At 37.7% G+C, this 22,764-nt stretch overlaps 4 protein-coding genes across 8 annotated transcripts; 3 read left to right on the top strand and 1 right to left on the bottom strand.

The window, feature by feature from the left end:
* Positions 1-358: 358 nt before the first annotated feature.
* On the top strand, positions 359-3,037 carry zgc:123321 (Protein YIPF5-like). The gene is made up of 6 exons (XM_059566357.1): positions 359-490; positions 564-683; positions 778-911; positions 1,311-1,456; positions 1,593-1,774; positions 2,729-3,037. Exons 2-6 carry the CDS (start codon positions 565-567, stop codon positions 2,889-2,891), a joined length of 744 nt encoding a protein of 247 aa, XP_059422340.1. The 5' UTR covers positions 359-490; position 564; the 3' UTR covers positions 2,892-3,037.
* Positions 3,038-3,128: 91 nt separating this feature from the next.
* On the bottom strand, positions 3,129-5,187 carry grxcr1b (glutaredoxin and cysteine rich domain containing 1 b). 2 transcript variants are annotated; one of them, XM_059565530.1, is made up of 2 exons: positions 4,583-5,187; positions 3,129-3,564 (listed from the first exon to the last, which is right to left on the bottom strand). In XM_059565530.1, the coding sequence occupies exons 1-2, from the start codon at positions 4,982-4,984 to the stop codon at positions 3,529-3,531; spliced, it is 438 nt and encodes a 145-aa protein (XP_059421513.1). In that variant the 5' UTR covers positions 4,985-5,187; the 3' UTR covers positions 3,129-3,528. The 2 variants fall into 2 exon arrangements, with proteins under 2 accessions (XP_059421513.1, XP_059421512.1); XM_059565529.1 differs by lacking the exon at positions 3,129-3,564 and adding an exon at positions 3,828-4,122.
* A 1,183-nt stretch (positions 5,188-6,370) lies between these two features.
* pomk (protein O-mannose kinase) lies at positions 6,371-9,283 on the top strand. Its single transcript, XM_059565528.1, has 3 exons — positions 6,371-6,499; positions 6,833-7,107; positions 7,896-9,283. Exons 2-3 carry the CDS (start codon positions 6,847-6,849, stop codon positions 8,661-8,663), a joined length of 1,029 nt encoding a protein of 342 aa, XP_059421511.1. The 5' UTR covers positions 6,371-6,499; positions 6,833-6,846; the 3' UTR covers positions 8,664-9,283.
* A 1,043-nt stretch (positions 9,284-10,326) lies between these two features.
* On the top strand, positions 10,327-17,733 carry LOC132157151 (DDB1- and CUL4-associated factor 10-like). Of its 4 annotated transcripts, none has more exons than XM_059566356.1 (7): positions 10,327-10,912; positions 12,394-12,507; positions 12,813-13,010; positions 14,064-14,266; positions 15,918-15,989; positions 16,102-16,247; positions 16,325-17,733. In XM_059566356.1, exons 1-7 carry the CDS (start codon positions 10,530-10,532, stop codon positions 16,694-16,696), a joined length of 1,488 nt encoding a protein of 495 aa, XP_059422339.1. In that variant the 5' UTR covers positions 10,327-10,529; the 3' UTR covers positions 16,697-17,733. The 4 variants fall into 4 exon arrangements, with proteins under 4 accessions (XP_059422339.1, XP_059422337.1, XP_059422336.1 ...); XM_059566354.1 differs by having other exon boundaries at positions 15,918-16,010; XM_059566353.1 differs by having other exon boundaries at positions 15,915-16,010.
* Positions 17,734-22,764: the final 5,031 nt, after the last annotated feature.

Genomic DNA, 22,764 nt, shown 5'->3' with positions numbered 1-22,764 from the left:
ATTTTACCTACAAAACAAATGTGTCAATGTTGTTTTTAGACATTTTTATGCTGAAAAGATGCTGCATGTTTTGCCATTATAAAGCATTAGACATAATCTTGACTGATGTTTGTTTCTTTATTATAAGGCTTATATCTCAAATAACAAAAATGTCATTTTTTGTCCTGCCTATATTTCTGTAACCATGTTAGGAAAATAATTATAATGGACAGAAACAGAATATATAATTGAATTGAACAGAAGTTGTACTGAACATTGAGTGATGAGCATATCTTCAGCCAGTAGATCTAAAGATCATCCGGATGGCTTTACAACATGACCTCCCAGCACACTGATAGTGCTGCTCATGTCCCACAAGTAAATATAGAAGACTATTAATAGCTTCTCATAAACACATACAGCAAAACAGCTGCTCAGTGACCAAGCAAAGACTCAGTGCAAACAAACCAAGATCTTCAAATCAAACCCTGACTTTAAAGGACACGTAAAGGTAAGAGGTGAAGTTCAGAATTGGTTTATACTGCAAATGAATTTGTGTAGACATTCTTCATTATTTTAAGCAGAATGGGAGATTTTCAAAACTTTGAACAAGAATTCTATCAGTCTGGATATTATATGGATGGTCAGAAGGAAGATGTATATGGCTATGATCCTGCCTACGTCAATCCAGACTACCATGAAGTGTGGGTGTAATATTTCATTTATTAATGTATATCAGCTAATGTGTTTCTGTGTGCAATTTAATTGTTGATTCATCATTTACTGTCTGATCATCAGTGATAATTCCGCACATTTAGCAGATGAATATACCACTACAGCATCTTATACTGGACAGGTGTATCAGCCTGTAGCGCCACCGGAGCAAACAGAATATATAGACTCATATGAGGCAGAACCACCGCTCTTAGAAGGTAATCAAAATTATTTATTTGACCAGCAGAAAGCTACTTGGTTAGAATGTGACTTCTGTGTAAGCTGTGCTGCATACATCACAATAATTATAATAGAAAAATTGAAAATTTTCATACAAAAATATTTCTGTAATGTGATTGCACCTTAATGGGATAGTTCGTCCCAAAATGAACATTCTGTGATCATTTACACACCCTCAAGAATTTCAGCAACCAAGCAGTTGCCGGTAGCCTTTCATTTCCATAGTATGGAAAAAATAAGTTTGAAACAACATGTTTTGGGTGAACTCTTTTAACACTGAAAACTTGCATACTTAGCTTTCAAAATTAGCCATTGTATGCATTAATCAAACTTAAAAGAAAATGTATGTTGAATGAAGTGTGTATATTTTTCCTCAGAGTTGGGCATTAACTTTGACCATATCTGGCAGAAGACTCTGACTGTGTTAAATCCATTGAAACCCGCTGACGGCAGTATTATGAATGAGACAGATCTCACTGGGCCTGTTCTTTTCTGCATAGCTCTGGGAGCCACACTATTGATGGTACAAACTACATCCTGAACTTTTTTGAAAGCATTAACTAGAGGTACACGATGATTTGTAATGCACAGGGGAAGTGAAAGCACATGTAAGGTCCAGAGCATGTACCTGTGGATTTGTGTGTGTATTCTCTCGGCAGGCAGGGAAAGCACACTTTGGGTATGTGTATGGCATCAGTGCTCTGGGATGTATGGGGATGTACATGCTGTTGAACCTGATGAGCAGTTACAGCATATCCAGTGGATGTGTGGCGAGTGTTCTGGGATACTGTCTCCTGCCAATGGTGGGACTCTCTGCCTTTGCTGTTCTTTATTCCCTTCAGTGAGTATCCATAACAGTATAGAAACATTTGACATTTGAGTGTTTTACAGCCACAACAAATAAAAAAACAGTTTTAGACCACAACAAATGTCCAAGTCTATTTACATTTTCCATAAATTTTTAAACATAAAGGTTCTTTACTGGCATCTGTGGGCCATTCAGACCCATTCACACCAAGAATAATAACTATAACCATAAATATATCAGCATCTTCACAGACGCACTGAGGTACCGTCAGAATGAGAGTTCACAAAGCTGATAAAAGCATCACAATAATCTACAAGAAGTCCACATGACATCAGTCATCATCTTGTGAATTGAAAGCTGTACATTTTATAAGAAACGTTTCATCCGTTTCAACTTTGAACTGTCACTTCTGGCCAAAACATGAGTTCATAATCCGTAATAACGAGCCATGTGAATTACTTATGGATTATTGTGATGCTTTTATCAGCCGTTTGGACTCTCATTCTGATGGCACCCATTCACTGCAAAGGATCCACTGGTGAATAATTGATTAATGATACATTTCTCCAAATCTGTTCATATGAAGAAACACACACCTTGAATGGCCTGAGTTTGTGTGTAAATTTTAACCCGTTAGCCCAACCCCAGATTTACATATTTTGGTGAACGATTCCTTTAGATGCTAAATTTTTTTAATACAGGATGGATTCTGATTGGCTGTTTTTATTATTGTTTTTCAGTGTTCTGAAAATGATTGGAACCAAATAGTTTTTCTGTGTCATTATCATTATAGTTGTGGTATGGACTATGCTATTTATTCAAATGTTCTTCACACTTATAAAAATATGGTTGTTTAAAGAACTATTTACTGAAAACTTCTTTGGGGAGCCAAAACTTAAAAAAATCATTTTTTTAACCTTATCTTTAAGGGTGTATAATTTCAGCTGTGTTGCATGTGAATAACAAGTGGCTTTTATTTTAATCCAGGGGGCTCTTGGGAACACTGTTGGCCTTGTTTGTGATTGGCTGGTGCAGTCTATCAGCTTCTAAGATCTTCAGTTCCACTCTTGACATGAGTGGGCAGCAGCTGCTGGTGGCCTACCCCTGTGCTCTTCTGTACGGTGTCTTCGCTCTCCTTACTGTCTTCTGAAATCTCAACTACTATATCACTCTAAGATCAAATGAAAACTCAGTTCATACATAAATATCACATTGCTTGTCAAAGTTGCAGCAAATCAAAGTTACTGTACATTTTTGTCAGATGAATAAAAAAACAAAATGCTGGAAAAACCTGAAGAGCTGGGTTAGCAAAATCATTTATTATTTTGAAATGCATGCATAATCTGATTATGCATGCAAAATGTTATATTCCAAAAATTATTGACTTTTTATTTTATTTTATTGCATTAAAATGTAAGAGATATGTATAAAACTTGATTCCTACATGTTATTTTCAAAAAAATACAAATAAATCACAAATTAATCACAAACAATGAAAGGTCCAAATAAAGAAAAGGCACCTCAAACATATGCAAAGAGAACATTCTAAGCAACCAGTTGACTTTACAGATCCCTTCAGTTGCTTTTGTGAATATAAAATATATTTACAGCACTACAATATACACAAATATTGAAAAGCACTTTAAAAAATAAATGAATAAAACATTGGCCACCGTTCATCACTTTCACACGCTCAAGCCTGTTCCACATCCACCAAGTTTGACGTCCTAAATTGTGACCCAGCATCCTCTGCTGCAGGACATCCAGGGCTGTTTACAGACAAAATCTCATGGTCTTTTAGGCTGGTTCATAATAAGCGAATCCTTTGAAAGACACACATTACAGATAATGGTGAAATAGTGTGAACCTTTAACCAAATAATATTGACAAATACGATCTGGCAAGTAACTTTTAGAGTCATACTGTAACAACAGAACTGATGTTATAGAACTAGCAAGATAAATTATTTTGTGGTTTCTTCAAGAGCGAGTAATATACAGGTTAACTACAGTAACATTACATTGGAAGCATTATTTCTATACAAAAAAAAACATTCTAGCAGTGAAGTTTGAACATCTAACTGAATTTAAAACCAAATTGATTAAAAACTCTTTTATCTAGACATTTCTACACAAATCTAAATTACACCACACACGTTTTAATTTAGTTTACTTTTTGTTGTTGTAATAATAATTAATAATAAAGAATGAGTAGGTGTGTCCAAACTTTTTACTTGCTGTAACACTTGGTAACACTTTCACATTGTACTGTAAAAATTCTTTATTATTATATCTGATAATGCGTGATACTGTATATATGAAGTGGAGTATTAATTTTCCTCTGAATTATGAGACTTTGTTGGATGCATCTGATGAAAACACCTGGAAATCAAAAGGAAAAATAAATTATAGGCTACTCTGTATAAAATGCCTACTGTATATTATCGTGCTTAACTGTCATAGCAACAATGCACCAAGATATTTATTTTTTAAGGATAATGTTTATTTGAGTGTGTGTGTGTGTGTGTGTGTGTGTGTGTGTGTGTGTGTGTGTGTGTGTGTGTGTGTGTGTGTGTGTGTGTGTGTGTGTGTGTGTGTGACTTTTAGGCCAATAATAGGTGAAATATAACCTGGACATGCTATTATGTAAAAATAGCCTCTTTCTTACAGCAATTAGTCGGGCATTAATCCTGAATGTCTTAATAAGGGTGATTGTTATTCCTTTTCCAGCTATTAAAAACTAACCCATCCAGTTTCTCCTTTTCTTTTTTCATGCCTACAGAAAAATCTTCACAGCTGTATAAATGCATTAAGTAACTATATTGCTCCAAATAAACCTTACCCCATACATTTTGGACAGGTTGTTAAACAGCACCTGTCCCGCGCTCACTTTATCCCTCACGCCCCGAATCGTTCCGTTCTTGCTGAAGATGTTCACGCGTTTTCCGGTGAAGAGCTTCTCCTTTGTTGCACTGGCGTACATGAGCAGCTCGTCCGGTTCGCTGCCGCTGTCGTCCGGTTCTGGTCCCAGCAGCAGGCCGCTCAGGTGGCCGTTGGCCTCCGTGATAACGGGCGAGTTTGCTCGCTCCGGCTCTGAGCTCGCAGTGGTGTCGGTGTCCGCGGAGTCTTCGAGCGCGTCTCTGAACACCTCCTTCAGCACGCGGCCGCTGTGCGCCGACGCCACGCGGAACCGCACTCTCCTCTCCGCTCGCTCCTCCTCAGTGCGGGATGTGCGTCGCTCCATTCTGCCGGCAAAAAATCCACATTATACAAATTTAGGTTGCCTGAAACTAGAGCGTGCACCAGGTAAAGTGCATGCCCTGACATTAAAGGTCTTGCCTGATCTTCAGATAAAGAAGGGCTTGTGGCTCGAGGGTGTCAATTCGACACCACATGCTTTAATATTTAATAAACGCTGTCCATGGAAACCTTGGAGACCGACTTGTGTTCTCTTATGAATAAAATATAACTCACTGTGTGTGAACTAATAACAAAAGCACCTAAAGTGTAAAAGCACCCCCCCCCCCCCATTTTGACCATCTTGCTTCCTGCTTTTTTCCTATTAATTTGCACTACATTGACTAAGGTAGTCAATATTCGGGCAGCTGAAAATGTCACACTTAAAAATATCGGAATAGATACAAAATATTAAACCAAGTAGCATCTGCAAATAAATAATTCTAGAGCTTTTTTTCACAATTAATTATAATTTTAACTGGTGTTAAGGTCAACTTCAGTTCAGGTTCATGCAAGTGTCCAAACAGAATATTCATGGTGTAGTTCATCGTGTTAACATGTCCCTGCTCACAGTTTGACAATAAGAAAGTGTCCAGGTCATCTTGTCTCCATTTTGATTAATGTAGCCTATCTTGGCTCAAATTCTGAAACCTACACATTTCATAAAATTAGATTTTTGCTATATTTGTTTAAAATAAATTGTCTATATTTCTATATTTTGCTATACAATGCAAAGACATGTATACATGATTGATTGTGTCTTAAGTATCCAAATACAATTTGGGGCCACTGTATTAAGTATTTGGACATTTAATGTAATGTACAATGCAATGTTTGACCTTTTTTTTTACAGTAACACTGACAACGATGTGTTATTTTTTACAAATATTCTTTTGTACTTTTTTGTGTATAATATTTCTATGTAATCCAAGATGTCAAACGAAATAGAAAATACTGTTTCAACATTATTTCCATTATTCATTAATTTATAAACGCTGAGGGGAGACTTGAAACTGCAAAGGTCACAGTCCTAAATCTAAGCAAAACGGGAAGAATTTTGTACTAAAGGCCTATTTAGTTTATATTGAGCGCCCATCTGTGCAACAGATATTGTCGAAAAAAAATAGTTTTGGGATAATTTTTTCTCCATATATCAGAAGTGCTGTCGAGTTGTCGCCCTCGTGCAAGCGTGTACGTCTGCAGACAGACCCTTCTCCCCTCGTGCACAGGACTGCGATGTTGTTACCCAGTTATGGCGCTAGATGGCGATGTGTCTTCGAGGCACAGTGCGTTGCTGTAACTTCATAGAGCAAGACAATCCGGAACAACAACATCGAGGAATCTGACGGCGTGGAATCCTTTTACGGCGTGGAAATTTATTTTACTGTCTATGGTGGAATCTGAACCGACAGATTATTCAACGCTTGCACTGATCTGAAATTAACTGCTTTGACGACTTATGAACTGGAATACATTTGTGTCTGCGTCTGGTGAACCAGTATACTCATACTAATGCAAACTGGTGTGTTCAAGGCATAAACTCATAAAATCATATTAGACACAATTAACCTCTGGGCAAAATAACAGTCTCTTTTGTATTATCATTCTGTGTTTTTGCATTACAAATTGCATTATAACATCTGACACTCGAATAAGGCATTTAAATACTCCCCGAATCCGAAATTTCTCAAATAGGAAGCTTTTTAAAAAGTCTTAATAGATGTCATCTGTTTTGAGTTATATGCTGCACTCAAACCGTTTATAGTCCAAACCTCTTATATCTGATAATCTGAGTGCTGTTCTCTCATTCCACGTGATATTTGTCTGAAATCTCTTCTTGTGTTTTGATAAACAGGTTAGGATGTCATTATGGGTGGCACCTTTGGGATGAGGTGTGGACTGCCTGCAGTCTTGCTTTGTCTGGCAGCTCTCCTCTGTGCCAATCTACTGCTGTATTTCTACCTAGATGCCCTGTTTCAGGACACTAACCCTCTCTCAGCACACACACAGTGCCCGCTTCGCCACTTTAAAGTGGGCACCATGACCACTTGTACCCCTTGGCTTCAGTGCCCTGAAATCCGTGCTGATGTCCGCCGTGTGAAGCTCATTGGACAAGGGGCTGTGAAGAAGGTGAGTTTTCCTGAACTAATGATTATTTTGATAACTAATTTTTCTATTAATAATTTAAACAAATGGAAAACAATATCATCCAAAATGTACAGTGGTGTCCAAAATTATTAAAACACTAGTACTTCACTAGTTAAAAATGGTTCTATCTAAATTTCTTTATATTTTGGTGCAGTGTGTCAGTAGGAAATATCACTTTTCATATAGTTTCTTGAAGCATCTTGGAGACGTCACCACAGATCTTCTGGACTGAGTATGTCTCAGCTTGTTCTGTTTCTTCATGTTATTCCAGACAGACTGATAATGGTGAGATCAGATCTCTGTGTGGAGCACTGGCTGTTGTCAGACTCCTTGTGCAAACAAAAACTCTCTGGAATGGCAAAATTAATGTTTAGAAATGTAAACTGATATTTCCTACTGACACACTGCAACAAAAGATTTTTAGCCTCTCAGAATACTAGTGTTCTAATAATTTTGGCCACAACTGTAATAGGTGACTTTCTTTCTTCAGCAGATCACTAAATATGATTTTTAGCTTAACCCATGGTCCTTGGTGATTCACAAAATGCAAGACAATGGGTACTGTAACTTTGAGAAAAAAGCAATCCAGGAAACGCAAAACTAATACCTGCAGCTCCTGATGATTCATCAAAGTCTTCTGAAGCGAAATGATTGGCCTGTTCAAGAAAGTCAACATTATTTATGACATTATTACTTGTAATCAAGTAAATTATAAGAGAACTGTAATACATCTTCTAAGACTTAAACTGATGTATGATTGTGTTTTCTAGGTTTATCTGTCTGAGTGGCGAGGGCAGAAGGTGGCGCTCTCCGTATTGTCATCGGAGCAGTATACAGATGATTTCCTCCATGGACTGTCAATGCTACGTGCCTTGCAGAGCGCCCACGTCGTGACGCTTGTAGGGGAGTGTGAAGAGGATGGTACGTTTGTTACAGAGTATCACCCTCTGGGATCAGCATTGACTCTCGATGCCACCCTCACTCAAGACCAATATCGCTGGCGAAACTCCTGGCATACTCGACTACAGCTGGCCATAGACTACGTTGCCTTCCTGGCGTACCTGCACAGCAGTCCAGTGGGCATCCGTGTCATGTGTGACTCCAACGACCTGCACAAAACTCTCAGCCAGTTCCTGCTCACATCCGACATGCGCCTGTTGGCCAATGACCTGGATGCGCTGCCTGAGGTGGAGAGGGGACGGGGAGGGGTGAAGTGCGGACACCATGAGCTCACCGGGGACTTCGTTGCTCCTGAGCAGTTGTGGCCTTACAGCGAGGATGTGCAGTTCTCAGATGAAGCCATGCCTGGTTACGATGAAATGACGGACATCTGGAAGGTTCCAGATGTGACACGTTTCTTATTGGGGAATGTCCTGGGAAGCGATGTCATCCATTTTCACTTGTTTCAGATCTACACAGAATGTAAGCGGAAGGAGCCTCACATGCGGCCAGCGGTGCTTGAGGTCCTCCGTGTGTATCGCTCCGTCTACGACAGCATGATAGAGAGTCAAACACAGAGAGTTCGAGATATGTTGTAGAGCATAATGGTCATTAAAGGGATAGTTAAACCAAAAATGAAAATTCTGTTCTCATTTACACCGAACCTGTATCACTTTATTTCTTCTGTGGAACATGAAAATATTTTGTGAAATGTTCCTTATAATAGAAGTCAGTGGTCACCAAAACAGTTTGGTTCTTCTAAATATCGTTTTTTTTGTCAGTCATAAAGGTTTGGAGTAAATGAGAACAGAATTTTCATTTTTGCGTGAACTGTCCCTTTAAGTTGAAAAGATAGCACTGCAGTGCAATGGGTTTTGTCATACCACATTGAAGAATATGCAGCAAAAGTGTGACCGCAACATCCAGCAGAGGATGAGATGCAACATCTCAGGGCTTCAGATCTGAATCCAGCTTCAAATTCTTATGCTGAGTCTGAATTTTTGCAATAAGAAGTAAAAAACTCTTGCATAACTATACATCATAAAACTTATTTTCAGTTAAGTGAATAGAACTTATCTTACTGATGCAGTGATTGAATATGTAGAGTAAGTGTGGATCTTATTTAGATTTGAATAAGATTATCATTCTGGAAACTAACCTGCTTTTTGTTTCTTTTTTCAGTATTTGGAAGCCTTTTAATAAATCATTTTCTCAAGAACACTGTGATTGTGTTGTCAGTATAGTTTATATATAGTATAGTATAGCTTTAGAAACACTGCTTCTTGAAGCTTTGAAACAATGATCTTTTGTTTCCAATCAGTGGTTTTGACATGATTGCAGAACATATGTAATTCGAAACATTTCCAAATTCAGGTGTTTCGCTGCTAGATGGTGTTGATCTGGTGAACCCATGAACTAATGGTGATCTTGGTTTATAACAAAGTCCCTCTAAAATAATTTGTATGTGTAGTCTTTGGTCAAAATGTATAGAGCCAGGTCTAGTCATGGACAGACCTCAGAACTTAAAGGAACAATCAGAACTTAGGCAAAGACAGCGGTAATATTTATTTATTTTACAATTTATGCATGAAACAATCTGAGCTCTACCGAAAATCATGTTACTGTCTATAATATCTTAAAGGCGTACAATCGCATTTAGCAAATATGAGCAATTTTGCGACTAAGATTAAATTTACAGTCGAGGATTAAAAAATGCTCTTGGTTCGTAACTGTCTCGTGCATTTTTAAACTGAGTTTTCTTACAGTAACACCGCTCTGGACAAGTAAATACTTTCAGCATATGGGGGTTTTGAACGCTTCAAATCAGTGAATCAAATCACTTGGTTGATTCAGAGATTCGATTTCGCGAAGCTTCGTTCCTCCCATCACAAGTTGCAAGAGATGTGAATGTGGTGTGAATCCACCATGTATGGATTTTCAGCAGTGAATACAGAAAATTGATAGTCACAAGCACTTCTGATAGGAAGCGTGTATGGTAATCTGACTTGGCACGTATTGGTGTATTTATGGTACATAAATGTAAACGTTAAATGTGTTAAAAGTCAACACATAAAAAACATATATATATATATATATATATATATATATATATATATATATATATATATATATATATATATATATATATATATATATATAATTTTTAAGTTGGAAAGACTTTATTTTTTTAATACAGTCTAAAAAGTCTTAAAACAAAAGCAATCAAAGCCGTGTCACTATCTCAGTTGGGTTTTAATTTATGCAGAGAAGGAACCGGAAGTACGTCGTCTGTTGTATCCGCACACATCCGCAGCAGACTTGTGTATGAATTAATAGATGTTTAAGCGGTTTCTGCACATATTGCAAGACGGCCTGGCTCGCAGGTCCAGTGCCTGTCCGCAATCCGCAGGAGTTTGAGTTTGGGTGAGCCTCAAAACGGAGCCGCCAGCAATATTCGTGCAACAATGAGCTCGGGACAGCCGGGCGACAGCAAGGAGCCGCGCGCAGACCTGCTTCTGGCGGAGGAGAGCGATGAAGACAGGTGCTCCAGCAGACCAACCTCTCCGCAGGCGGGCCGCGGGGGCGCCGGGACACAGGTCAGCTGGGAGCTCGAGGCGGCCGCGGACGGCGGGACAGGCTCGGGGGGCAGGGGCTCGAGCGCGGCTGACTCTCTGTTCGCGTGGATTTGCAAGAGGACAGTCCGCAGGGGGCCGTTTGTAGACCCCGCGCGAGATAATTTCCGTAACATGACACGGCTTTATTCGTCCATGAGCCCGGCTACGGATTCGGTGAACCTCAGTACACAAACCCACGGAGCTGTCTTCAACTTGGAGTACTCGCCAGACGGGTAACGTTACGTTCAGTGTTGCCCCGTCGATCAATCCGTGTTTGAGTGTCTCGAGACTGAAGATCTTCAGTTATGTGAACTTTTGACTACTAAGCGTTAGAACAAAAACTTTAAACGATTATTTCCAAATGTGTTTTTTATTAAAACATGTATATGTGATGGAACAAATGCAAACTTTTAATGGAAAACTTTGCTTTAACTTGCAGATAACTTAAGTTAGCTAGCAGTCAAGTAGTTTTAGAAGCATAAAAATCAGGAAAGTAATCAGTTCGTTTCAGGGAAGAAAATAAAAAAAATACTGGTTAGATTAGTAATGACAACAACTCTAAAGTCATGGGGAAAACACACACAAATGAATAATATTTCTGATCTTCAAACAGGAGCGCATTAGTTACAGTTTTAAGATCAGAAATGCCATTAATTAAAGTTTTTTTTAAACACTATCATATCAATTAGTATTTAAATTTGTTTTTAGATGTATTTATTATATATATATGTATAATATAAATGCCATAAACATGCCCAGAATAGAGAAAGTGGCAAATGTAAAAATGTTTAACTTGACACATTTTTTTCTATAAATCTCTTTTGCTCATTTCTCCAATTTGTTTGTTGTATTTTTTTCCTCAAAGAAATATTTTCAGAATTTTTTGTCACACAAATAAATGTACATTTCCTGTAACTTTTTTTAATTGCATGTGTGCAAAAAAAGTACAATTCCATAGTTATTGCACAATAATTAAATGCACATAGCCTGCAAATATTAAACTGATGACTTGATCAGTAAAGTTTTCATACTCTTATCATTGTCTAAACTTGCTGTTGGCCATCACATGCAAAATGATCCATTCAATTATCAAAGTCTCCCAGACATGCGCATATATATTCCATAAATGTCTTTGACATGGGATGCTTGTGACGTGTGCTTGTGTGTGTAATATGGTATTGAATTTACCCAGTAAACTTAAATGCTTAGTGTGATGCATAGAAGCTTTCATCTAGACAAAATGTATGGTGTAGTAAGCTGTCCATGTCAACAGTTCACCGTTTGGTAAAAAAGAAATGGACACATTTTGACCAGTACAGCGCTCACAAAAATAAAAAACTTAATTTTAATGACATTGGCGGATTTGCTGACACATAGGCTTTTGAAGGATGAATTAAATGTTTTGGGTGACTACATTTTGCAAACGCACATTAGAGTTGTGATGTAAACAGTTCTAAAAATTGCACTTGCAGTTTACAGAATGTAAAAAAATAATAATAATTAGCCAAAGCAATAATGAAATAAACCTAGGCGATGCAATCAAATGTTTAATGTTATCGATCTATTCTATATAATACACATTTATCCTTGATTTAAGCAAAACACTTTTATTTATTCTTTTATTTATTTATTTTTTTTTTTACAATAGGATACATCTACCATAGAGAACATTTCTGTCCTAATTGACAAACACCTGTATAATTTTTTTTTCTAGGTCAGTTTTGACGGTTGCTTGTGAGCAGACAGAAGTGCTTTTGTTTGACCCGGTTTCTTCCAGACATATCAAAACACTGGTGGAGGCTCATGAGGACTGTGTAAACAACATAAGGTACATGTGCACACAATATATAATTGATCACAGTGTGCAGGAACCTCAGTTACATGAGTGAAAGCTCTTCTATATCAGTTTTAATGTAAGAACTAATTCATAGTAATAAGAACTAATTCATAACCATTTACATATTAAACACTAGGATTTGCACACTGCAAAATTAGCATGTCTTAGTTGCTTCTGTGATCCTTTTGTTTTTCCATCTCTTACACACAGACATAATGCCTGGCACAATCATTAAGTCCATGAGGATGACCACAGTGTTGTCTAAGTATAAGTTTGTTTGGCTGTGTACTATTCAGGTTTCTCGACAACCGGCTGTTTGCGACCTGCTCTGATGACACCACTATTGCATTGTGGGATTTGCGTAAACTGAACTCGAAGGTGTGCTCATTGCATGGCCACGCCAGCTGGGTCAAGAACATAGAGTATGATACTCACACTCGCCTGCTGGTGACGTCAGGATTTGACGGAAATGTCATCACATGGGATACCAACAGGTAGGTTTTGTGTTTCCTAGCTGGCTTAAATGAAGGAATAGTTCACAGTTTTTTTTTACATTTGTTAAAACCCACAGGCCAATCCATAACGAAATTTGTTTCTTCATCAGAACAGATTTAGAGAAATTTAGAGAAACATTTCCTCACCAGTGGATGCTGTGCAATGAATGGGTGCCGTCAGAATGAAAGTCTAAACTAAAAACACAAAATGCAAGTCCATTATTCAAAATAATGCTTCCTCCACTAAATCCGTCCCCTGTTGTTCTCTCACATCAGAATCCACAGACATATTTGTTTAGAACTGTTTTGTAGAGTTTTCACATGTAAACAGTTTGATCTGTGTACAGTTTATTTCTCTCCTGATTCAGACTAGACCTTTTATTCACTGGAGAAAGCAATATAATGGATGGAAGACTCGTATTATAGGCAGAACAGTTTGAAGTTAAACACGTATGAATGATAGATTTGTTTTACATACATGCAGCTTTTCACTTCACAAAATGTCGATGGAGTGGAGTCATGTAAAATTTTCCTAATTGGTCCTGATTTAGAAACAAACTAATCTACATACTGAATGATCTTAGGGTAAGTATATTTATAAGACACATGCTGCGTTTTTAATTTTTGTAAAAAAAAATTAGTGCTGTCAAACAATTAATCGCATCCAAAATAAAAGGTTTTGTTTACATAATATATGTGTGTAGTGTGTATATTTATTATTTATATATAAATACACACGCATGCATGTATATTTCAGAAAAATGTTATGTTTGTATATTAAATATATTAATAAATAATATACATTATATGAATTATATATATATATATGTATGTATGTGTAAATATTTTCAAAATGTATATTCAAAATGTATTTTTATATACATAATAATATTCACAGTACACACACACATATATATTATGTTCACAAAATCTTTAACTTTGGATGTGATTAAACGTGATTAATCGTTTTTTTGTGAACTACTCTTTTAAGAGTAAGTGCATATACAAGTGGTTGTGTGCGACTGTGTGTCATTGCACTTGCTGTTTGTTTAGGTTCACAGAGGATGGCTGTCCACACAAGAAGTTTTTCCACACACGCTATCTTATGCGAATGCGTCTGACTCCAGACTGCAGTAAGATGTTAATCTCCACCTCCTCTGGTTACCTGCTCATCTTACATGACCTTGATCTCACCCAGAGCCTTGAGGTCGGCAGCTACCGCATCCTACGGTCCCGCAGAGCTCCACTCAGCACAGGTACTTACAGAAAGCATAAACAAAGAAGATACATGTGAATCTGAAAAGATGAATACTAAGCTCTGAAATTATGGAGGTGGCATGAAAATTGATTAGCATTCAAATGGTGAATTTTGCTATTGATGGGTAATTAACTACTGTGTAATGAAATGTTTTTCCACTGGTCCATAAAATAAAACTAAAATTATTAAATCTAATGAAACGTGTATAAATTGACTTCAGACTTTAAGTAATATTAACAAAGCATACACAAGCAATCATGTTTTGGGTTTACAAATGTTTAAAAAAAAAAAAAATAGGAAAGTCTCATATGCTCACCAAGGCGGCATTTATTTGATCCAAAATGCAGTAATAAAACAGCTGTATTGTGAAAATTACAATTTAAAATAAATGTATTTTGAAATTAATTTAATTATGTGAGGCAAAGCAGAATTACAAATATTTTTAGTGTCACATGAACCCTCATAAATCATTCTAATATGCTGATATGCTCCTCGAACATTTATTATAGTCAATGCTAAAATCAGCTGTGCTGCTTAATATTTTTGTGGAAACAGTGATACGTTTTTTCATCCAGGATTTTGTGATGAATACAGTTCAAAAGAACAGCATTTCTTTTAAATAGATCTACAACATTATGCTTGTCCTCAGGAACTGGAATAGAACTGGAAATCTTAAAGGGATACTGTAACAATATATAAACTTCATAATAACGGGGAGGAGGAGACGGGAACTGGCGGACATTTAAATCAAAACTTTAATAATAAAATAAACACAAAACAGCGTGACAGCCCCTCACGGACGACTGCCGCACACAAACAAAACCGTTCCAAACCTGTAAAAGCTTTGTTCATCTTCGGAACACAATTTAAGATATTTTGGATGAAAACCTGGAGGCTTGTGACTGTCCCATTGACTGCCAAGTAAGTTGTCAAGGTCCAGAAAAGTATGAAAAGCATCGTCACAATAGTCCATCTGCCATCACTGGTTCAATCTGAATTTTATGAAGCAACAAGAATACTTTTTGTATGTGAAGAAAACAAAAATAACTTTATTCAACAATTCCTCTCCTCTGTGTCTCTACACATCACCGTAGCACCATTTTAGAGAATATGAGCTGAACGCAGGCAGCTTATGCACTTCTATGTCTGCCATGCCACAAAAATTTGCATCCTTGTGGTGCGGCTGACACAGAAGAGCATAAGATGCCCATAAGAGGAGACAAATTGTTTAATAAAGTCATTATTTTTGCTTTCTTTGTGTTCAAAAAGTATTCTTGTTGCTTCATAATGCTACGGTTGAACCACTTATGGCAGAAGGACTATTCTGATGATGCTTTTCATACTTTTCTGGACCTTGACAGTGTATTTTACTTTTGCAGTCAATGGGACAGTCACAAGCATCCCGGTTTTCATCCAAAATATCTTAAATTGTGTTCTGAAGACGAACAAAGCTTTTACAGGTTTGGAACGACATGGGGGCAAGTGAGTAATGACAATTTTAATTTTGGGGTGGACTACGCTTTAATTCAATTTTGAATGCTGCACAACCCTATCAAACACCATATGACACAGTGAACTACTGGTTAATTGTGTTGGGAATCCTGTGCCCATCGTCATCATTTAAGATCAAGTCTCTTTTCTTTCAGAAGGTTCATCAGCAGGTTCTAGGTCAGGAGGTTCCCGTCACACCATTGACAGCAAAACCCATCCACACAGAGAGGGTAAGACTTTAATATGTGAGGGTAAGAGTTTAATATGTTATGTACATTAGTACCAAATATTGCTTTTACTACAGAGTTTTCACTCCATTGTTCATCTTTTGTCTTTATCCAGGTCTGTCACCCAGAAACAGTCTTGAGGTTTTAACCCCGGAGATCCCGGGCGAGAGGGACCGTGGGAATTGCATCACCTCCTTGCAACTGCATCCCAAATGCTGGGCCACGTTGTTACGATGCTCCAGCAACATGGACGACCAGGAGGTCAGTGCTGTAACCTAAACCTAAGAATTGTGGAGCATGTAAAAATGAATTAACAGTCTCATATCTGTCTTTCTCAGTGGACGTGTGTGTATGAGTTTCAAGAGGGAGCTCCGCCTCGACCTCCGGTGTCTCCTCGCTCCTCTCTGCGTCTCACGCACTACATCGAGGAGGCTAATGTTGGACGGGGCTACATTAAGGAGCTGTGCTTCAGTCCCGACGGCCGGCTCATCTGCTCGCCGTACGGTTATGGCGTGCGCTTGCTGGCGTTCGATGAGCACTGTGGCGAGCTGGCAGACTGCATGCCTGTGCGGACGGCTCTGCTGCGGGAGATTCGCTCCATCTACTCTCACAGCGATGTGGTGCTCACCTCCAAGTTCTCACCCACTCACTGTCAGTTCGCATCGGGCTGCCTTAGCGGACGGGTAGCTCTGTATCAACCACACTTTTAACACATACAGATGCATTAGAATTTACACTGATCGCTGGATTATTTGGAAGAAGCTTCTGATTGGTCTGGGGATAATGGGAGAACAAAACTACCTTGAACAGAGTGTGTGATGTGTTTTTTTTTTTTTTTTTTTTGGTGTGTTTGAGGTCACACTGCATTTGAATGACCTTCTACAAGTTTTATCATTTTTAGGTGTAATTGTTCTTTATGCTGTGTAAATGTAACGGAAGGAAAGCAAACAGCATTAGTTTTTCCTCCACAATAGAGGTTGAATGAGTCATGCGAGCGTTAGAGGATTATGGGAGAATTATCTCTTGGTTGCTCATCCTGCAGTAACCGTTTAAGTCAATCATTTTCATGCAACTCTAAGGAGTTCAAGCAGATGGCAATTTTTGCATTTTACCAAACATTTTAGACTCTGCAATGCCATATTCTTTTACAGAAACATTTTTTTCTGGAAGTACTTCACTTTTACTAATCGTTCGTTTTATTTTTGGACTGCTTGTCTGTAACAACACTAACTGAGGTCTTATTCATAGATTGTCAATACAGTATGTACCATGTACGTTTGAGTATTGGGATGAATATGACTTCTGCCGATGGTTGACTGAATGGACTGGGAATTTTGTACCGTTCTGTTTTTCAAATGCTTCTGGCCTCTACATTGACAATCAGTAGTTATGAAATGTTTAGATGCTCACATCAGTGGGGGCTTCGGACTCTAGACATGAGGACAATGGGAGGAGGCATGTTTAACTGTTGGATGAGTGTTTTATACAGATATGTTTAGCTTTCTTAAAATGAAAAGAAAAAAAAGAGGACAAAATCTGAACATTCTGCTTTTCTGAAACTAGTATCAGTTGGTCATCCTTCTCAGTTATTAAAATATTGACCGCTCTTGAACATGGAATTTTAAAAGCAGAGGAACAGTGAAAGTTACCTTTATTCAACCACAATTTCATTTGATTCACTTTATTCATGTTAACAATACTAAGGATGCAGTGGTACAGATGTATTAAATAAAGAAACCTTTTCATATCTTTTGTTTGGTATGAGAAAGAAAAATGCTGTAAAAAAAAGTTTTTAAGCAAAAATGAGACTTGTATTAGCATACCATAGACTTATGGATTGCACTGAATATGCCTTGGCATCTGGAACCTTTAAACTGATTATTTAGGACCGGCATGACATTTCAGGTCAAGCGCTGGATAGAGGAAAATGTCATTTTTAAAATAAAACTCTGGTATTTCATCATCCACATGCAAAAGGAAACATGTAGAATTTGGTTTATTATAAAACGGATCGTTCCAGTCCTTGATTCTGATTGGTTGAGCTGTATTCAAAGCTGTTGTAAATTACTCTACAAACATGCACCTCTTTGTTTTCTGCTTCTGTGTGTTGCTCGGCCACCACTTTGTTGCAATCCCATCTGTTTCTGAGGAACTACATTGTTTAGCAGAATAACAGTGTTTTTATTAATATCATTACATTTGATTTGCTTTGTTTTATTTTGTGAAACCTTGCTATGTATATGGAATAACCATTTTGTTAAAGGGATAAGCCCTGTGAAGCTGTGATTTACAGTGAATTTATAACAGCTAAGGGGTTTTAGGCACTCAGCTCCACGTCAACACCCCTTTAGCGGTTATAGATTGCTTTAAACCATGGCTTTTTGGGTCTTAATTCTTTTTTTCCATATAGCAAAGGTTTTTATATAATATATACAATACCATTCATCGGTTTGGGATCATTAAGATTTTTTAAAATGTTTTTGAAAGAAATCTCTTATGCTCACAAGGCTGCAATTATCTGATCAGTAAAACAGAAATATTGTGAAATATTACAACTTGATGTTTGATCATTTTGATATATTTAAAATGTCATATATTTCAAAGCTCATGTGATGTTTCAGCAGTCACTACTCCAGTCTTCATTGTCACATGATCCATCAGAAACTGTTCTAATAATATTTCTTATTATTATCAATGTTGAAAACAGTTGTGCTGCGGAATATTGTTTTTTGAGGAAACCATAATGTTTTTCAGGATTCTTTGATGAATAGAAATTTCAATAGAACAGCATTTATTGGAATCTTTGTAACATTATAAATGTCTTTACTGTCATTTATGATCAAATAATTGAATCCTTGCTGTATGAAAGTATTCTTTTCCTTGAAAGAAAAAAAAATTACCCCAAACTTTTGAAAGGAATTGTATATAATAGTTTGAAAGCAGAAGTGTGTAATATGAACTGGGTTGCTCAGGAAGTGTGAAACCCACAGATCTGTTGTAGAATTTTGTAATAAATTAAGCCATGTAAAATGTTTTAAAAACACAAATGTTAATTTAAAAAAAAAATCTTTTTATTTTAATTTTCTTAAAACTATGCACGCACACAGTGCCATAGAATAGCATAAATGCTACATTTTGATTCCAGACATCCAGCTTAGGCAGTTTTCCCTTTCTTCTTAATGAACTTTCAAATTTCCATGTGTGATTGCAAGAAATGTCCTAATACTGTTATAAAACTGGCTCTCAGGTCTAACGTAATGAATATGAATGTATTTTAGCATTTTTCAGCATTTTCTTCCCCCAAAATAATCATGCCGTGCTGATGCCAATAAATTAAGACAGCTGAGGAAACTGAGAGGTGCTTTCTGTAAAATCTTTTAGTAGCTTTAATAATAATATCATTAATAATCATATATTATAGATTGTAGAAAACAGCTACAATTTTAGAGTCTTGCTCTGAGCATTCTTAGAAATCTCTGTTAGTGATATATATATAAAAAAACAACAACATTCAAATGTTGAACAACAGAACAGGGATACACTGTGTACTCAGACTGAGGAAAACTTAAAATCATTAATAATACTCCTCTGGCTTTGCGGAATGGCTGCAGATGGTCATGTGGGGCTCTAACCGTACAGATCAGAGCCGGATGCGTGGGAAATAGCTTTCTGTCCACACCATTATCTTGTACTCACCTGGATTCAACAAATGTCAGTAATCACCATCTACACCTGCAAGGATGTGAAAGAAAGGAAAACATTATTATTTTCAAAATTAACTTTTTAAATGTAATTGCTGTAATGTAGTTTATTTGGCATAGTGATTTCTAGAGGTATAATTAACTTAAACAAGAAAAAAAAATTTCAGTACCTTAAATATTAAGTGAAGTAAATACAGTGCAAATACAAGAAAACTTAACCTATTATATTTAAGTCTCCCATCAGTGCACTGACCAGGCTCTGGTCTGCTTAGCTTTAGTGAGGGACCAGACTCTGCATACTGCATGCAACTGCTGCATTCTAAGCAGGGACCTTAATGAAGCTGCTCTAATAGAGGGGTAGCGCATTCTGACAAGCTTAATATGGCCATCAGCATGCATTGACAGCCTAAACAATGAGGTCAAATTTATGATTAAGGTGGGGAAATAATGACAACAGAATGTCAGGCCAGTCTAATGCCTCACCTGAACAATGGTCCTTTTTACAGGTGCCGGTCTAAGGCTTTATCAAAATGTTGCTTCTTTTTACATTCTGAAGTCCAGTTCCTTATGGTAAGACTTTTGCATCGTCATTATACTAAGACTTTTGCACCCATTCAAGCCAGTAATTTATCACCCCTGTTGGCCGGAATAAAAATAGCTGCAGCAGCAAGCTACATTTTCACAAAGGTCTCCCACCAGTGTACCGACCAGGCTCTGGCCTGTTTAGCTTTAGTGAGGAACCAGATTCTGCTTACTGAATACAGAGGCTGCATTCGTAGCCAGCACATTAATAGAGCTGCTCTACTAGAGGGGTAGCACATTCTGACAAGTTCAATACGGCCATTGGGATGCCCTACCCGCTTAAACAATGAAGTCAAACTCATGATTAAGGTGGGGAATTAATGACAACAGAATGTCAGGAGGCCAGTTTAATGACTCACCTGAACGATGATCCTTTTTACAGGTGCCGGTCTTATCGAAAGGTTGTTTCTTTTTACATTCTGAAGTCCAATTAGCATGTCATAATAATCTGTAATTTGCATTAAAAAACACTGTGTCCACAAAACACTTGTCTGAGGCCCATTATTTAGTTTGGAAATGGGATGCATCCCACTTCCAACCTATTGTATGGGAACTGGATAGCAGCTTGTTGGCATAGAGCACTGTCTGCATAGATGATTAATCATATGTCCTCTACTGTTTTAGTAGTCTATTGTACTCATTTATCTCATTTGCATGTCATGTTTCATTTGCATAAAAAAAACCTTGTGTCCACAAAACACCTATCTGAGGCTCAGATATGTGTTTTTTAGACACAATGGTTTTAGTCCTTTCATGTTGAACTATTTTGATAAAAACCTATTTATCAGCACTCAGCAGGCCCCCTGAAAGTGATAGCACCAAGTTTGGTGGCAAAAATCCACTGTCCACTGTTTTTACAATGGAATAGGTTGCAAGTGGGATCTAAAGATCTCAGCTCCAGAAAGGTCTAGAGAGCTAGGACTTGCACTCCTATCTTATTCTAAGGTTCCTCTACCAGCAGAGTGAATTTGAAGTTATTTGGAGAAACTTAAAACTTAATTTCTTAATTTTTTATTGAAACTCTAGATTCTGAAAGGGGAGGGGGCTAGAGGGGGCCCTGTGGCGAATGGGGCAAAGGGAGTGATCGAAGGTGCTAATGTTGATACCATCGTTAAGCTGTGTCACCAGTTACGCCACAGCAGAACCGTCCCCCACTGTCGTTTAGATTTTTTAAAATAATAAAAACCATTTAGTTGAGTAAAAGGACAGATACTACAATAAAAACCTGAATGCGGCTACTCAATGCAGCGTGCCGAATGACAGTTGCATCACAGATCAGATTTAATTTATCCAGTGAGGAGATTGAGTCGAGCTGACTGACAAATGAACAATTGCTTTACAATGAATTGCTGCTATTTGAAAGTGAAAGTAAAATGTGCAGGCCACCTTTACAAGCAGTTTACAACAGGCCTCGCTCCAGCAAGCAATTTCACAGGGATCCCATCTGACTTCTGGTTGGTTGAGCCAGGAGCATCCCAGGATGATATCCACTGTGGATTACAGTGGAAGGCATTGCGAGATGCTTGATGTGTGCTGCATAAAGCTCTGTAGTCCCACATTGTCATCGTAGATGGCCATCTGAGCATGAATATGGGGATTCATCCCCTGACGAAAGGCACTCAGCGGTGCAATGGCCCAGCAGTTCACTACCAGAATCCAGTATCTGTGGAGAAGAGCCCACAGCACTCACAGAGGAGCCTTTGCCAAGCACCTTTGGACACTTACACCAAGGCCTTGTGTGAAGCGCAGCAGGAAGATGCTGGAAGATTCCTTCAGTGAGGAGTCAAAAAACTTGATGTGCACAAAAGCTAGATTCTCAGAAAAAAGAATGATGCCATCTCCTCATACTACAAAAACCTTAAGCACAGAATGCGGAACTTGCCCCCACATCATGTACTGCCGCATTTCCTGCATGAGGTGGACAACATGCCAGTTACTGACACTGAAAGGCACCTGAAGCTTTACCCTGTAAATAATTGAAAGCACATAACACAATTATCTATACTGTATGGTTTCAAATCATTTTTTTCCAGTGTCAATCAAGCACTTTTTGTAGGCATTTTCTAAAAAAAACCTTACCGCTGAGGTAAGTTATATATCTATAAAACAGGCTGATTATACTTATGTGTTGCATTAAATTGTTACTATATTTAAAACAATTAAAAGTGTGTTTGTTAGTAGACTTGCCACAATATAGAATTAGAATTTCAAGCTAGCTCAAGCACATTATTCAAAATTAAAGTACATCTACCTTAAACTTAAAATGCGTAGTATAAGCAAAAGAAAAGGTGTAATATTGCTTTTAGCTTGCATACCTGTTGCCAAGAACCGCAGTGTAATCATGAAAGATATTGTGAAGAACTGGCCTGCTGCTGGAGCTACGTTTAGTCCAGCTAGCAGGGGGTGCTCATTCCCTGACTTGTATGGGTGCAAAATTCTAAGTAGAACGAAACGGAGTTCAGACTCAGAATTCATGTTCTGCATTTAACCCATCC

The sequence above is a fragment of the Carassius carassius genome, chromosome 14 (assembly GCF_963082965.1).
Source record: "Carassius carassius chromosome 14, fCarCar2.1, whole genome shotgun sequence".
In the NCBI taxonomy this organism is placed as follows: Eukaryota; Metazoa; Chordata; class Actinopteri; order Cypriniformes; family Cyprinidae; genus Carassius; species Carassius carassius.
This window is presented reverse-complemented; position numbering and strand designations above follow the sequence as displayed.